A 17,414-nucleotide genomic window follows, 5' to 3' on the forward strand; every position below is an offset into this window, starting at 1 on the left:
CTTCTGTAGTTCACACTGCTGATAAATGATTCTCAGAAGGCTCCTGTTGATACTAAGGAATAACTTAAGCAAAGTGATTTGCATGCCATCAGGTAGAGGTGCCATTTGCACTCTTATAGTAACACCTCTTAATTGACAAGTGATAGAGAATAAGACAGAGAATATCTTATTGCCCTTATATAAATCCATGTATGCCCACATCTGGAATACTGTGGACAGATGTGGTCTCCAATCATCTCAAAAAAGATATACTGGCATTAGAAAAGGTTCAGAGAAGGGCAACTAAAATGATTAGGGATTTGGAATGGGTCCCATATGAGGAGAGATTAAAGAGATGGACTTTTCAGCTTGGAAAAGAGGAGACTAAGGGGGGGGGAATATAATAGAGGTATATAAAATCATGAGTGGTGTGGAGAAAGTGATTAAGGAAAAGTTATTTACTTGTTCCCATAATATAAGAACTAGGGGCCAACAAATGAAATTAATGGGCAACAGGTTTAAAACAAATAAAAGGAAGTTCTTCTTCACACAGCACGTAGTCAATCTGTGGAACTCCTTGCCAGAGGAGGCTGTGAAGACTAGGAGTATAACAGGGTTTAAAAGAGAACTAGATATAGTCATGAAGGTTAAGTCCATAAATGGCTATTAGCCAGTATGGATAAGGAATGGTGTCCCCAGCCTCTGCTTGTCAGAGGGTGGAGATGGATGGCAGGAGAGATGGCTTGATCATTACCTGTTTAGTTACTCCCTCTGGGGCACCTGGAATTGGCCACTGTCAGCAGACAGGGTGCTGGATGGACCTTTGGTCTGACCCAGTATGGCCATTCTTATGTTCCAGAACTTAAAAAAAAAAGCCACCCCACTGGAGAGTCAAAGTTCTGCTTGGACTGGATTCACCACACCAGTTTATTCCTTAAAGCAGACACTTGGAGACTTACCCAAGGCTAAAGTGCAAGCCCTGGTTAGAGTGCCAGTGTCTGGATCCAGCCCACAAGCCAGATGTTCCCTTCCCCTGCAAATTCCACCATTTGACACTAAGCAGACAGGTCAAGGGTACAACCACCCCATCCCTCCACCCCCACACAGATAAAGGAACCAAGTATGGTTCCACTGCTCACAGAGGAGCAGGATTCCCGAGTCCACAAAGATGGACCATGCTTCAGGTCCACATATCCTAAACCCACGTTTCTCAAACTGTGGGTCCCAAGCCCCCGGGGAGTCGCAAGAAATTTAGAGGGGGGAGTCACGAGCACCTTAGAGGGGGGTCACGGAATCACAAAGTTTGAGAACCCCTGCCCTACACCCAACTTCACAGTAGCTCTCTGAACAGTGGGACTCAAGGCAGATACTAAAGAAACAAGGGCTGAGCTACTGGATCTAGTGCTACAGATTCACTAGTTATTTTCCCCCTTTCTTCCCCAGCCCCCTGCTGCCCTGCTTTGTGGGTGGGGAAAGAAGGAGCAATCTCTGACTCCCAGTCACCAAACAATCTGCTAATATCAATCCCTGTGACTCAAGTCTTGGCCAGAGAGATAGGAATAAGGAGAAAGGACTTGACTCTTTGTAACCAACCTGATTTGTTAGTTATGACAATGGTTATCACACAATGGCTGGTTTGGGGCCACAGTCCATTTCCCACTGGCTAGGTGTCCAAATCATCACCAGCCCAAAAATCACTGCACTTGGTGGTCTGACACAAAACTAAGAGTTGAGCATAAAAGAGTTACCTTCTTACCCTGGAAAAGAGAACTGAAACCCCAATACTAATCCTTGCTATTATTCTGTACACACACACACACACACACACACACACACACGTTGCCAAGACTATCTAAAGCATGCAGGGATGTGAATGTTTAACCAGTTAACTGGTGGGGGCTGGGCTGCTCCAGCCCCATGAAGAGCCAAATGTGGACAGGGGCTGCTTCAGTTGTCCGGAGCAGCCCCTATTCACTGCTGGTGGGGCTTCCCCACAGGCAGGGGCTACTCTGGCATCCAGCAGGGGGGCCCAGGAGCACTGTAGATAGCAGCAATAGGGTACCCACTCCAGTGCATCTTTAAACAACGTTTATCCAGTTAAACAATTAAATGGGATTTTACATTCCTAAAAGTAAGCAGCTTTCCCCTATGACCAAGTCCACCAAAAGAAGTATGGAACAAAAGACAGTGGTACCTTCAAGCACCTTTGCTTACGCAAGCATGTCAGTGTTTCTAAAAGAATCAGTATTTTGGGTTGTTACCTAATGCAAATAATTAAAACAAGCAGAAAATTGGCCTTTAAAGGTTCTGCTGGGAAGCAGATAATTTAAAACAAAACTGTTCATTTGGTAGCAGAAGAGAGAGGTTACTTTTACTGCTAAAGAGTTTAAAGACATTTTCAGGGGCATCATTTCATTGTTAATGTTTCACAGCCATGCACAATTTCTGCTGAGGCAGAGAGTAAGGGGGGCCTACTCAGGGGGGGGGAACCCTCTGAACACAGCACTAGGAGTCAGAACAATCGGGTTCTGTTCCTAACTCTGCCAGTGAGTCCTTGTGTGACCTCAGCTTCTTATCCTTTTGAGGAACAATTCTGAAATTCGCCATACCACGAAGGGGTAATGGGAGATTGTTAGTACTGCTAAAACTCCAGTGTAAGGACAACTAACATTATACAGGTACGTATTTTGTTCATGCTTGATTAAGCTATTCATGACCCTCATCTTCCTCCTCTCCTTCTACATAGTTTGTTTCTGCTGGTACTCAACTCCAGACCATTCCTGCAGATCTCTCCACCCTCACCACACAACTCTCAGAAGTAATTTTTTTTAATTCACATTTTGAAGCCATATCTCAGTTTCATTCCCATTCTAAAAGGCTGTGTCTCCACCTCAGGCTCTGGAGGTAAAGGACAGGACTGATCCCTCTTGCACTCAGTACGTCTCTTTTCTCCAAGACTTCAATACTACCAACTACTGTACTCCAGCTCCTTTCAACCTACGGAGAAAGTATCAAGCTATACACCTTTGATGCATTTTAACTAGGCTCTTCATTTTTAAGTCTCCTTTCAAGAACATTTGCATGTAGCAAACACTAATCCAAGTGACAAAAAATAAGTCTAATTGGCCCTGCTTTGCATGGTAATAGTAGAGAATTATTAGGTGGAGAAGCACAGGAATAACCCTATTGAAGTGGTAATGGCACTAGGAATGTAAAATCATTGGTTAACTGGTTAAATATATTGTATAACTGGTTAACTGATTAAAGAGGAGTGTGGTTGGGGGGAGCTGCTCCCTGCCTCCACCCACTGCTAGGCTGGTGTGCCTCTTTCCCACTCCCCCTCTCCCCCCACAGGCAAGGGCTGCACACCTGGGCTGGAGCAGCTCTTGCCTGTAGCAAGCCTACTGTGGCAATGGAGCAGCCCCTGCCCACAGAAGGTGGGGAACTGTTCCCACTTCCACCAGTTAAACCTTCACATCCCTAATGGCACAGGACCTGAAGAGAAAGGGAAATCTTTCCACCTCACTTAAAATAAATGATTCAAGTTTATGACAACTGGTCCATGATTGAACCAATCCTTTTAAGCAAACGTTTCGAATGATCATGCTATATTTAGAGAAATGGTTCCTGTGTGTGCAAAGTAAGTACTTAAATATTTAATAAGAAACTGCACTATGGCCTTATTGCTCATATCCATGTTATAGTTCTTTGTCTATATACAAACTTTAGCCAAACGTAGTCTCTTAGGATACAAAATGAGACATTAAGTCTGCTAGGCGATAATTCATAGTTTAATATCACCAAACGTGATTTACAAGATAGACATAGTAAATCTCTTATCAGTTAATACTTGCACAAAAAATTGTTGCCCCATTTCCCCATCCTTGAAAAAAAAAATTTTTTGCAGTGTAAAATGCCTTTTAAAAAAAATGCAAGTACAGGTACTTCAATTTAAGCCACATGAAGGATTCCTGGAGTTATATCCTGTTCTGAAATTCCTAAGTTATCTATTGTCTGCTGAACAGTTATGTGGAATGGAAAGCAGATTGATTTGTTTTCCTTTACCATAGCATGTTTTGAGAGTTACGGAAGTTAGTCAATTTACTTTAGACCTTTAACAAATACATTGAATTCGACAAAAGTAGTTAAGTTCTCAGAAGATACAAGATTTGTACTAATGACTGTTTGTAAGAAGTTTCTCTTTAAAACAGATAATTGACTGTATCAGAACTCAGTGAACTTCACTGTACTGAAATAAACCATGCTATCTATGTTCCACCATTCTCTAAAGCAAAGTGAGTCTGATGCAAGATCAGTCACCCACACCAAAAAGGAGAAGAGAACACAAATACAAGAGGTTGATGTTTTTAGGAAGAAATATCTTGTGTATTTTTTGTATTCGATACTTAAACTACGCAGTATCTTGACCAAAGCAGATCAGACTTTTCATATAAAAAAACCACACACATCATACCAGAAGGATAGGACATTAGATCTGTATAGCTATTTTTTCCATTGTAACATGCTTTTTTGGCGCCAGCGGGAAGGAAACCTCCAATTTCCTCCAACAGGGTGAATTCCAAAGGTCAATCTTTAAAAAAAAAAAATCCACACACGCTATGCCCATTTCTGCCTTTCTTCATGCATAGCTGACTGTTCAGTTGTTCTAGAACTGTGATTGCCACACACCATACTTCAAGTTACAGCAAAAAACACTGCATCCAAAAAGCACATTTAAGCAATTCAGCACATCGTCAAATTCTCATGTTCATTATTTATGCAATTAACTTTCAAAAGCTACAGAATCCATTCACAAATATAGAATGCGACCCCAGTTAAAGAGCTCACAATAAAACATCATTTACAAGTATCACATAGTATTTCAAGCCATATTAGATTATAGGCTCTGAATAAGATCTTTAAAAAAAAAAAATCACATTTGATTTAATTATTAGGTGTTCCCACAACAATGTAACAGGAAAGCACAGAAGCAACAATAATTTAGTATCATGACCCATTGCTGTGTCAAAGATTAGCAGCGTGATTGCTGTTTGTCAGCTCTTTTGTGGACAAAATACTTCCACACCCTACCCCAGGGTTTGCATTATCAACAGGAGAGCCTTCCTGCCAAAAAAGCAGCCCTTCACACCGCCTCTTGCAGTGGCAAAACTTCTGCTTAATGCACTATTTAAACTTAGATGCTCTTAATTGTTTAATAATCCCTTACACTCAGATAACGGAGTCTCCATTTTTAAGATGATGAAATACAAATTTTTAGAAAAAGACATACAGATGGAATTAATACAGGTTCTCTGTTGCAGAGAACAGAATTAATTTAGTGACGTACATTCCATTGTTTAAATTAAAATAAAGCTGAGTTTGTATGTAAAGTAAAGAAAATCGTTTGTAGCATTCAACTACTGAGTGTTTTTTTCACTTGAACTTCAAATAAATAAATGTTTAACACGTGAAACGTAAAAGAATGTGCATCTAAAGTTTAAGGTTCAAAATGCAGTCCGAGATAATGCTGAACAGCAGCAAATCAACAACCTCTCTTAGCACACAAGGAGCCAGTCTGCAACTCTAACTTCCTCCCTTCAACTGAGAACAAAATCCATAGATAGCAAGCCTCCCAGCACAGGTTAAAAGACCTAGGGTAGGTCTACACGGAGAAGATTTGGCAAAAAAACTGCTGTCCACATGAAAAAAGTCACCAAGTGAAAACCAGTCAAATCTGTCTTTGATTGCTTTATATTTCCTGGCCACATTGTTAGCACCCTCTGGGCAAAGCAAAGTGGAGAAGCATCCCACAGTACCTGGTGCCACCTTCAGTCGCTAAGCACTGTGGGAACAAATGATGTAGTGCTAGGCATTTTGGGAATGTGAAAATTGTCCCTTCAGCCATCTCTTTGCTTCCAGCCCTCTTCGGGCTTGCAGCTTACTTTCACATCACTTGAATGACAGTCCTTGCTGGAAACTTCAGCATCTGCTGAGAGAAAATCATGGATCCCACAATTCTCTCCCATGTATTCAATAGGCTTAAGACATCACACAAGGAAGCAGAGCTACTTATAAAATTAATAGAGAAAGATGACTTGGATGTGGACAATAATGGTGAGACGGAAAACAACAAAGTGTCATTGCATAAGGCTGTCACAGATAAGCTTTGCACCACAGACCATCACATTTGGGCTAGGGAAACCAACACTGCGTGGTGGAAGCACATTGTCATGCAGGTGTGGGATGAAAGCCTGTAGCTACAGAACTTTTGGATACGTAAAACCAGCTTTCTGGAGCTGTATGCTGAGCTGACCCCTGAACTGCAGGGGTCAGCTGCAGAGCTGCTCTTTCAGTAGAGAAGCACATAGCCATTGCACTGAGGAAGCTGGTGACTCCCAACTGCAACCATTCCTGAGCAAATCAGTTTGGAGTGGGGAAGTCTCCCATCAGAGCAGCACTTACGCAACTATGCAGGACCACAAATTGCATTTTTCTGCATAGGACCAGGACTCTGGAAAATGTGGATGACAGAGGCTATGCTTTCCAAACTGTGGCAGAGCAATTGATGGCACTCATTCCCACTGAAGCACTTGCCACAGCGTACATCATTGTAAGGGATACTTCTCCATCCATGGCGCTTCGAGTGTTTGTGGAACAACAGCCTGTTCAGCAAGCTGCATGCTAGGACTTCCTTTCTAGACCAGAAAATTATTGTGGGGGTTTTGGAAAAGCCTATAATGATCCTAGGTGATGTCATTTACCTCTTACAGCCCTGGCTCATGAAACCTTACACAGGGCACCTGAACAGCAGTAAGACACAGTGCCAGCAGTAAGACAGTTCAGTAACAGGCTACGCCAATGCTACATGCTTGTTGAATGTGCCTTTGGCAAATTGAAAGGGAGACAGAAGTGTCTCTATGGCAGGCTGGACCTTTTGGAGACTCATATCCCGAAGGTGATGGCCACGTGCGGTTGCTTACATAATGTGTGATTGTAAGGTGAAGCGTTTGACTATGGATGGAATAATGCAATAGTGCCTACACACAGTTTGAACAGACCAACAATGGCACTGTCAGAGGAGCCCATAAGGTGGCCATCAATATCAGGGAGGCTCTCAGGAACCACTTTGACAATAATAAGGACAGCTCACATTTCTGTGTTGGGGTTGCTTCTCTGTCTCATCACAGTGCTCATTCTGAGAGAGGCATTCCCATCAAACCCAAGGGATATTTCAGGCTCTCTCAGGCCACATAGGTTAGATCACAAAAAATAAACTCATGTCTCAACTTTTTCTTCTCTGATGTCTTTCAATTGGGATGTTCAGTGGTAAGGGTTACTGGAAAACTTCAGATTGGTGTTGACAGCTGTATGTTAAAGTTACAGATGCTGTGATGGGGAGTAGAGTGTGATGGAAAAAAACCCCACATTTCTGGATTGTGAAAATGAGAGGGCATAGAGAGTAGCTTACTGGATAAGGAATTTTGTACGTGCGGCCAAAAGGCTGATGTGTTGGCATGTAAAAAGAGCTCTGTATGGAAAAAGTTCTGTATATGTTGATAGTGGAGGCCTTTGGTTTTGTTCATTCTGCATCTAGGTAAGACTCTTCAGAATCTCATTTTGGTCTTCCATGAGTTTTAGCATGTGCTCAAGAATGTGTGTTCTCACATTGATCCCCATAACTTCCCCCCCCCCCCCACTCTGAAGATATGGAAGAGTTTGGCCACGGGTGTTTGAGTGACAAAACATACCCTTGACCAGATCCTCTCATCTTCCATGTTTTTTTCCTTAATTTATGGAATCTGCTGTTGAATATGCCTGACTTCCCAAGGTCTAGAAAAGTAACCATTAACAATAGAATCACTGTACTATTTATGATAAAGATTGTAACATTTCACTAATATGCACATCTCTGGAAAAAAATCCTGCTACTTTTCTTGTTGACCTAGCAGCACAAAGATCTCTCCAGACCCTCTGATCAGGATGAGCTCTAAGGATAGGGGTGGTAAAGGAAGGACGCAGTGTTGGGCATGGGTCACCAAAAAAGTACAGTCTGAGCTTGCGCAGCAGCTGCAAATGAAAACAATTTGTAATAAGCCTACCCTTGTCCTCAGGCTGAGAGTACTCTGGCTATCATACCCCCACTGAAGGTTAACAGGCACACCAGGGTTGAACTTCTGTTTGCCAGTAGGGAGCACCACTCCTTATGCAGCCAAACTCTGTGGTGTCTTGGTTGTGGCAGCAGAGTTTGAAGAATTGTTTGGGAGAGTGTTGTACCACAGCAGTGGTGAAATGGCAGCCCTGCCATGGAATCTCCATGAGAAAATTGGTAGGTACATCAGGCAAAGCTTCAACTCCATCTCCTAGCAAGATTCTATTCATATCTCGGTGTACACTGATGCTCTCACTGGACATAACGCAGACCCAGGCAGGTCTTAGCCAGCTTACAAGGCTAGAGAGCTTAGCCAAGGCCTCCATTGCCCTCCACCACCACCTTCCCACTGCAACTGCCATCCACTCCCACCCACCCACTATAACCAAGGGGTGGCAACTTTTCAGAAGTGCCATGCCAAGATTTAACTTATTCACTTCTATTTATGGATCTGTGTGCCCAGGGTAGGAGGAGACAGAGGCAGGCCGCATATGGTGTCCATGTTTTCTGAACCAGCTGCAGCTAAGGAGAACGGCTTAGTTTACATTAAACAGATAAAGCATTTTAATTTTCTCTTGTTAGTGTTTAAAATTAAATTTGATAAAAAGTAAAATATTAATTTATATCCAACACAAAAGGTTTCAATGTTTTCTTTATTTATGGCACGAGTGGGGAACCTTTTTTGGGTCAAGGGCCACTGACCCACAGAAAAAAAAAATCAGTTGGGAACCACATAAGTGAGAAGCAAAAAAACTCCTTCAAAAAAGCCCTACCTTCACTGATGTGGGCCCCAACTGAGACACCTCACTCCTCTGGTGCTTCAGCCTCCCAGGGTGAGGGAAAGTGACAGGAAGGACTGATGTTCAGGGTTTCCCATAGGTTAGATTTACTTTTCTGGGGTTCCAGAGTTAGTAGATTGTATGGACTCCCTTAGGCCCTGGGGTAGGGACAAAAATAAGGGGTTCAGTGTATGACAGGACTGCCAGTGAGTGGGATAGGGATGGGGTGCAGGATCTGCAAGGGAGTTGGGGTGCAGAAGGCAGAGAGGTTATGAGGTCTGGGTGGGAGGTAGGGTGTGGAAACAGGCTGGGAGTAGGGTGCCTCAGCTGCACCAGAGCTTTTTAGCACCCCAAGCAGCTGTGCCACCCCCAGCTGCACTAGAGCAACTTTGCACCCCACATGGCTGTTAACAGGACCCCCTCCCCACCTGCATAGCAAAGTACCCCGAGTCTCTTTCCTTGTTTCATGGCCCCACAGCTGTTCCCTTCCTTCATTTTCCACGTCCAGGTGTGGGTCCCTCACAAACATTGGGACTTGTGAACAATTCCTCACTGCATGACGCATTGGTTGCCACCAGATTGACCCTAGGTGCTTCGTCTGTTTCCACCTCTTCATCAGTAACTTCTATCTCCAAGAAAAGCTTTTCTGACTCTGTACTATGAAAAGTATCCACAATCTCCTTTGGTGTCGATGTGGGGTCTCCGCCCAGGATTGCATCCAATTCTTTATAAAATAGTATGCCCTGGGTGCAGCACTAGACCAGCTGTTTGCCACCTTCATATTCTGGTACTTACACTGGAGTTCCTTTATCTTGGCTCTGCACTGTAGAGTCTCTCACTCATAGCCCTTCTTCTCACACAGGGCTTGAGAAATGTGACCATAAGTGCCCCGGTTCCTATGAGTCACTTGCAGCTGTGACTGCACCAGTTCTTCATGTCATACTGATAAGATCCAAAAGCTCTGGGTGCTTCAAGCAGGAGAGTGTTTGGAGTGATCTTCTCAGGGAAACGGGTGAGTATGTCATGAGGACCACACCCAGGGTGTGTCTAGACTGCAGGGTTTTTTTGGAAAAACAGCCATTTTTTTTTTAAAAAATGTGACTTATGTCCACTCTGTTATTGCGTTCTTTTGAAAGAAAAATTGAAAGAATACAGGGGTTTTTCCAACGTTGGTAAGCCTCATTCTACGAGGAAGAACACCTTTCCTGAAAGAGCTCTTTTGGAAAAATGTGTGTAGATGCAGAAGAGGGAGTTTAAAAAAAAAAAAATCAGACCTCCAGGAAAAAAGCACAGGTGCTCTAGTGGCCACGCCGTCCATAGTAATCACAGTTTACATGTGAGAGTGTCCAATCAGTGTGGACGCGCTTTCGAAAAAGATCACTTTTTCGATGCGCTTTTAAACTGTGGACCTTCTCTTTTGGAAGTTTTTTTTTTTTGAAGATCTCTTCCGAAAGAAGCTTGAAGTCTAAATGTACCCATAATGAGCCAGACACCAGGAAATGGATTTTTAAAGTTCCAGGGGTTCGTAAGTGGGAGCTCATGTGTTTATGTGGCTGCAGAGCAACAGAGTTCAAAGTGCTGACCAGAGCAGCTAATTGGGCATTGTGGGAAACATGCTAGCAGTCAATAAACTGGACAAAAATCCTACTATAGTACACACTACATAACTGTCAACAAAAATGGCAAGGGGAAGAGCAAAATCTCATATGGAGATGAAAGTTGTGTCACCAAAACTGGGTGTTTGTCATGACTTTTGTTGGGTCAGTGTGAATACCCTTCAGGTTTTGTGACAAAACTTGCAAGTGTAGACAAGGTCTTGGGGAGGGGATTATTTTTTAAGTACCTGTGAACAACAAAAGTTGTCTAAACTCCAGTTGAAGGACACAAAGCCTTAACCAGACCACAAGTAACACAGTGGGGCAATACTTGGCATAAATCTTCTGTGTTTACAAGCAGTTTTTTTAATAGACCCATTACTGAAGAAAACTCATTACATTAGCTCTTCTACTGTAATCAACTGCTGCAACTCAAAGGAAGAGGTCATGACTAAGGACGTTAAATTTAGATCAACTAAGCGAATAGTTGATGAAATTTGCGTCCACTATTCAATTAGTCAATAAAGGCACCTCTGCCTTTGAAATGCAGCAAGAGCCCTGGTGGGTCTTACTACATTTTAAAGGTGGAAGCGCCGCAGGGAGCTTGGGGCCAACGGGGGAGGGGGGGACTCAGAAAGTCCCAGCTCACCCCTGGCACCCCACAGAGCTTCTGCTTTTGAAATATAGCAAGTGCCATCACTGTGGGGGGAACCGGCTTTTAACCAAGTCACTAGTTGATTGTCCTATAAGCATTTGCTTATCGGATAGTCGACTAGTCGCTTACATTCCTAGTCATGACAATACTGAAGAACAAGGCTCCCTGTATGACTTCTATCATTCATTGCCAAACCCAATACGTTATTAGGGATATGGTAACTAAAGTTAAGCAATTACGCCCATTCAGAGTAGAAACTATGAAAGACATAATACAAGTTAGTATCTGTAGTTGAAGAGTTAAAACAGTTTTAGTTCCTCCTGCATATCTAATTCTTTCTATATTGTGTTGTCAAAGGAGGATCTAAGCACCATCAGAATCCCCAAATTGTTACATATCACAACCAATATCTTGGCAGTGTAATTGATAATAATCCTTCATGACTGCAACCTGCCAGAAAAAAAACTGAGGGTTGTATTTTAAAATGTATACCTTTATGCCTTCATAGCAAAGAGTGTGTTTTTAAACTCAGGTTAGCTAACTCAGATGAAATAGTACCAAAGATGTGCCAACTAAATGTTTAAACTCAGACTAGAAGCCAAATTAAAACCTATAGGGGGAGCCTGTGGAGTGGAACTCGAGCTGCTATCCTTAGCTGCCGTATCTACAATTAATTTTACCCAAGTTAGAACACACTTTTTTCAGGGGGAAAGGGGCATTTGGGTTTTGGTTTGGTGCATGCAAGAAAGGCAAAGCCTTAGCTTTTTGTAAAAGGTTAACTGGTTACCCAATAACCATTAGGCTTACCAGAGTGCCTCCTGGGTAACTGGTTAACCAGACTGCCAGCCATGCCACAGCAGGGCCCCAGCAGGGACAGGCTGGCCTAGAACAGCACCCACCATGCCTGTCCACAGCCCCAGTGAGATCCCTCCACTATGGCTGCCCTGTACCAGCCTGCCAACTGTTAACCACTTAACTGCTTAAAGAATATAATTTAAAACCAATTAACTGTTTTGGCCCATATTTACATTCTTAGCTTGATGTTTACATATACACTACAACAAAAAGTCAGCTTAAGATACACAACTCCAGCTATACGAACAACGTAGCCCATCTCTCACCCGACGACTTCCCTTACTCGTCTCATTTGGGGTAGGGTAACTGAGTCACTATGATAGGAATCTGCGATCGACTCAATAGGTCCTCACTAATCCCAGTAAATAAACTGCTGGTGAATTGATCTCAGAGCATGGGTCCAGGCTGTAGTGTAGATGTAGCCCATGCAAGACAGCCTCCTGAAAGAGGTACAGTAGTCTTGAAAAATTGAGAGACTAGTTTTCTCCATCAGATACTACATTTCTAGCTGTTTTCAAATCACTAACACCTCCAAGCATAACCAGGAGTTCAAAGTATACAATTTACATCTAGTTTCAAGTTAAAACAAATAAGTTATTTATATTGTTTCCTAGTAATGACATTTTTAAAAGCACCCAACATTTATAATAAGAGGTAGTTGATGTTATTTACATTGCCTTCTCCCTTGTCCCTCTTCAGTCACACTAAAATTTCCCTTGAATATTTTGAATCTTCTTCTAACCTCATGAGCTCCTTTCAGTGCCTTCTCACAGCATTGTTCTTCCTTCCTATCAGATAATCAGCCTGGTAGACTAGCTACATTACTCTCTGGATTTCTACTTTGCTGTTGTTTCACTGCACCTGGTAGCCAGTAGCTGTTTCTCAGTTCCTTATAGCATTGACATCCAAAGATCAGCATCAGCTGCTAAGGGCAAAGTAGGAAGGAGAGAAAGGGAAGGGATAAGAAATGTGATGTAAGCTTAATTTTTCCAGACTTAGACATTTTTAATACACATTTCAAAAGACTTTGAGGGGGAAAAGTCAGTCATTTTATAAAAGGTTACATTCTTGCCACAGTGAAGAAAGAACACAAAGTATCAAATTGAGAACTATCAAAAAAAAGTATTTGCTACAACATTAATGGGCTTTAAACAAATAGGCTGTCAGACACTACACCAACGTTGATGCTTTTTACACTAAGCAGCTCAATGCTGTTTTCACAAAACCGAGATATCAGTAGTCCTGGTTCTATTGGAAATCTCAAAAAACTTTGTATGAGTAAGTCAAAGCCATAAAGCCAAATTATGAAGCACTCCATTTCTGAAGTATTTTAAACAGTATACTTAGTGTACAGTTCTCTCATATTGATCTGCTCTACCTTTTCTCAGCAACCTACTTATCTAGGTCTTAAATTACTGTCAATTCAATGGCACTTAATACAAATACCATATATTTTGTTTTGATAGCTCCTCATTCTCAAAACCAGACATTGCCTTGTATCTCACAGCCTGTAATCCTGTGGCATGCCACACCCCAATATTGACACTACTATTCCAGGAGACAGAAAGTAATTATCTCTACACTAGAGATGTAAATGGTTAACCTGTAAGCATCACCCTTAATGGATGGTGCATTTCAATTAACCCATGGAGGCAGGAGCAGCTCCCCATCTGCCACAGGCAGAGGGCTGCTCCAGCCCTATGGGTCCCAGCCCTTCCTGCAATAGGACCCATAGGGCTGGAACAACCACCTGCCTGTGGTGGTGAAGGTGGGAGACTCCATGCAATTGGGCTGGAGCAGCCCCTCCATCTGCCCATCCCTTTAAACCAGGCATGTCCAAAGTCCGGCCCGCGGGCCAATTGTGGCCCGTGTTCCGGTTTAATACGGCCCCCGCTTCCTCCCCCTCTCCCGGCTCCCCGGCACTCTTTTGAACTGGCGCGCCCAGCGTGCCGCTTCCGGCCGCACCGCCGCCCATGGCCTCCGCGGTCCTAGAGCCTGCCCTGTAGGGCAGGTCCGCAGCCCTGCTCCCCCGCTCGGCTGCGGGTTCGCCCTGCCCCCGGGACGCCGTGAGGCCGGCGTGCCCTGTGCTCTCCACCCGCCTCCGACCCCGCGGGCCCTCCGCCTTGGGGCTGAGAGTGCGGGAACGGCCCTCACGCATGTTCACTTCTTCAAATCTGGCCCTCTTTGAAAAAAGTTTGGACACCCCTGTTTTAAACCATTTAACTGGTTAAATATGTTTAGCTGGTTAACCAATTAAACGGGATTTTACATCCCTACTTTATACTATTCTAACTATAGAACAGATGGCTTTACACAACCACTAGGAAAATTGTTTTGCACTAAATGTCAATTTCTCATTTAGCACTTTTACTCAATTAGGCTAAACCTGGACAGACTACATACTAGGTATAAAATCCACTAAACTACTACTTATTTATTCCCATTAGTTAATTCTGTTTCCTTCCAACAGGAATACACAGCTGTAGGAGGACAAAACTGTAAAATATACTGATTTGTGTACAGCTAGCCTTGATTCTTAAGGTGGTTCTTGGTTTGATGCGTTTCAAATGATCAATGAGGACATGTCTCTTAAAAAGATTTGAAAGCAACATGTAATGCCAGAAAGAGCTCTACAACTCTCCTGAAATAGAAAAAAGAGTTGACAGGTCAAAACATGTGCTGCAGTTACCACACTACTGTGTTTGTCATATTTCCCATGAGTAAACCCAAATGCAACCTCGCCTCTCTGAAGCATTTATATAACCAGCTTTTTTAGGGTGGAGCACGTAACTGAATAAGAACAGTTTAACCCTTATCGCCTGACACTGTGAGAAGGATTTATAGCCTTCTAAAACAAGTTCTGATTTGCTATTTGAATTTTAATTCAAATATCAAACAGCATTGCCTGACATGTCAGAAAAAAGTAATTTCACAAAGGGATGTTGAGGGATAGTTAAAGTTTGATAAAACCACTAAATTACTATCCCACTTGCACAAATAAAATAGTTGCTAGTTTCAGGCAAATGCTAAATATTAAAACATTAAAAGCTATATTAACTTTAAGTTACACCTAGCCCTAGGCAGTGATAGATTACAGTCAACAGGTTTACTTACATTGTAAGGAAAAGCCATAGTAAAAAAGCACAATTTTTAATTTCTCTTTCCTTAAGAAAGTTTTTCTGTGGACTACTTTGGGCATCTGGAAGGGCACTGTGTCCATTTCAGTTCACATGTATACATGCAATTATATCAATTATTTTCAGATGTATACAAAGATTACTATGAACATACTTTTCAAAGCCAAAATAAAAATGTACACACATGAGTTTTAAAAAGGGCTAAGGAAACTGAAGCAGCAAGATACAAGAACAAGTGCATTGGGGTGCACCTTGAGGCAAGAGACACCTGATTTAAAAATATTGCTATAGGATGTCTGAATTATGAAGCAAGCAGCTTTACTATCTCAGAAGGAGAAACTGCCATGCTGAAATAGCACATCATGTTTGCACATTACTGCCTATATACATGAGTACTGCTCATTGTAACAATTCAAAATCACCAGTACAGAATGCCAGGAATGCAATTCATGTATGTAGTTTTAAGTGAGAATTAGATGCCAACTATTAAAAAAAATCCACTGGGGGGCAGGGCGACAGGGCGGGGGTGTCCCTTCTTTCTTCCCCAACATACAAACATATTTCTGCATTTGTCAGTCATTTGTATTTCAACACTCGCCACAGCCAGCATTTGCAAACCTCACACTTACATCCTTTCTGAAATTCACCTCTTTATACAACTAACAGGGAGAGAACACCCACCCCGGAAAGGTGAAAAGGGCTGATGCCTATTACGTCTGTGCAACTGACTTAAGAACCCAGAACTTCAGGGTTTTTTTTTTTTAATGGTTAGTTTGATTATTGAAAAATAACACTGTAGCCACTCCAAAGCCAAACGGCGGCGAGGGGGGGGGGGGGGGGAGAAACGAAAGAGGAGGAGGAATTTGGTCTGACAGAGGCAGACTTTCAAGCGCTCAATCAGAGGCATATACAAATCCACCCTCTCCCCCATCTGGGCGCCGTGAGTCACAATAAAATAAATAATAAAAGAGACACACCCTCTGGGCTGAGCCGACAGAATCACCCCTCCCTGCTCACAAGCACAGGCGGCGTGGGGTGGGGGGAGTAAGAGGCACTGGGGCTAGAAAGTTGCAAGGCAGAGCGAAGAAGGGAGGGGGCGGAGGAACCGGGGCGCTGCGGCGGCGGCTGCCGGGCGATACAATGTATCGGCGGCGGCTCCTCCGGCTGTTGCAACATTCGGTGCCCACTTCCTGCACCCGCCAGTGCCGCCCTTCGCGCCCCGCCGGGCCGCCCTCACCTGGATGTAGTTGTTCTCGCAGTAGTCGGCCACCCGCGTGAGGTTCTGGTAGCTCTCGAGCAGCGCCCTCTTGCCCGAGGGGATCTCCTCCTCTAGCAGCATCTGCAGCTCTGCCATTTTCCTCCCCTCCGCATCGCTTCCTCTTGCATTAAAGAGACAGCGGCGGCGAGCCCACAACCCGCCTGGTATTGTGGGATTCCTCCTCGCCTCGCTTTCGTGAGGCCGCCCTGCTTTCCCCACCCACCCCGAAAATGCCCGTCGCACTGCATGCTGGGAGTTGTAGTCTGCTCCTCTCCAACCCCGCCCCCCCCCCCCCCGCGGTATTTGGTTCTGGGAGTGGGCATGCGCCGGGGAAGCTGCAAGGTGTGGCTTGGGGTGGTTCTCTTCCCTTAGGCTGCGCCACGGCTGAGCTCGGTGCTCGCTCCCACACGAGCAGTTTCTCACTAGAGGGAAAGCTGAGCTGTTAGTCCCACTCGTTTCACCGGCTTGGTTCAAAGCAGGATAGGGCTGGGCCAGCTGCAACTGAGGGAAATTAAACAGCATAGAGCCAGTTCCTCGGGGAGACCCGCTCTGCATTGCAACGGGGAGAGACAAAAGGCGTGACACTCAGTATTTAAACACCTTCTTCCCATCTACCCTGCCTCCCTGGATTATCCAGGCAGACCTTTCTCAGCGGCTGTAACAAACATTGAGATTGTCCACATATTAAAGACTTCTGAACGGCAGCCATTAACACTTTTCAGCATAACACTATTATTGCTCTTTTTTCTGGAATCAGTGTCCTGGTCTGACCTAGTGGTGCCCTTGTGCCACAAGATAGCAGATATCCTGGACCTGTACGTGGAGTTTCCAAATATAAGAGAAAGCAGTGATGTGAGATTTAGATATATTTTGATTAGAGAAAGCAGTCATATAGCACTTTAAAGGCTAACAAGATAGTTCATTAGGTGATGAGCTTTCGTGGAGCAGACCCACTTCTTCAGATCATACTCTGAAAGAGAATTGGTATGACCATTATGAAACAGAGG

At 43.7% G+C, this 17,414-nt stretch overlaps 1 protein-coding gene across 12 annotated transcripts in view; it reads right to left on the reverse strand.

Annotated features, from left to right (window-relative positions):
• The window catches only part of ABI1 (abl interactor 1), a 144,660-nt gene extending 128,038 nt beyond the window's left edge, over positions 1-16,622 (reverse strand). For 8 of the 12 annotated variants that reach the window (XM_075922547.1, XM_006115270.4, XM_006115276.4 and 5 more), the window contains exon 1: positions 16,387-16,622. In XM_075922547.1, the coding sequence (XP_075778662.1) occupies positions 16,387-16,503 (117 nt within the window). In that variant the 5' untranslated portion in view covers positions 16,504-16,622. The remainder of the gene's footprint in view (positions 1-16,386) is intronic. The other 4 variants (XM_006115277.4, XM_006115274.5, XM_006115273.4 and 1 more) reach the window with 2 other exon arrangements.
• Positions 16,623-17,414: the final 792 nt, after the last annotated feature.

Source organism: Pelodiscus sinensis, chromosome 2 (genome assembly GCF_052426305.1).
Source record: "Pelodiscus sinensis isolate ZL-2025 chromosome 2, ASM5242630v1, whole genome shotgun sequence".
Taxonomy (NCBI): Eukaryota; Metazoa; Chordata; order Testudines; family Trionychidae; genus Pelodiscus; species Pelodiscus sinensis.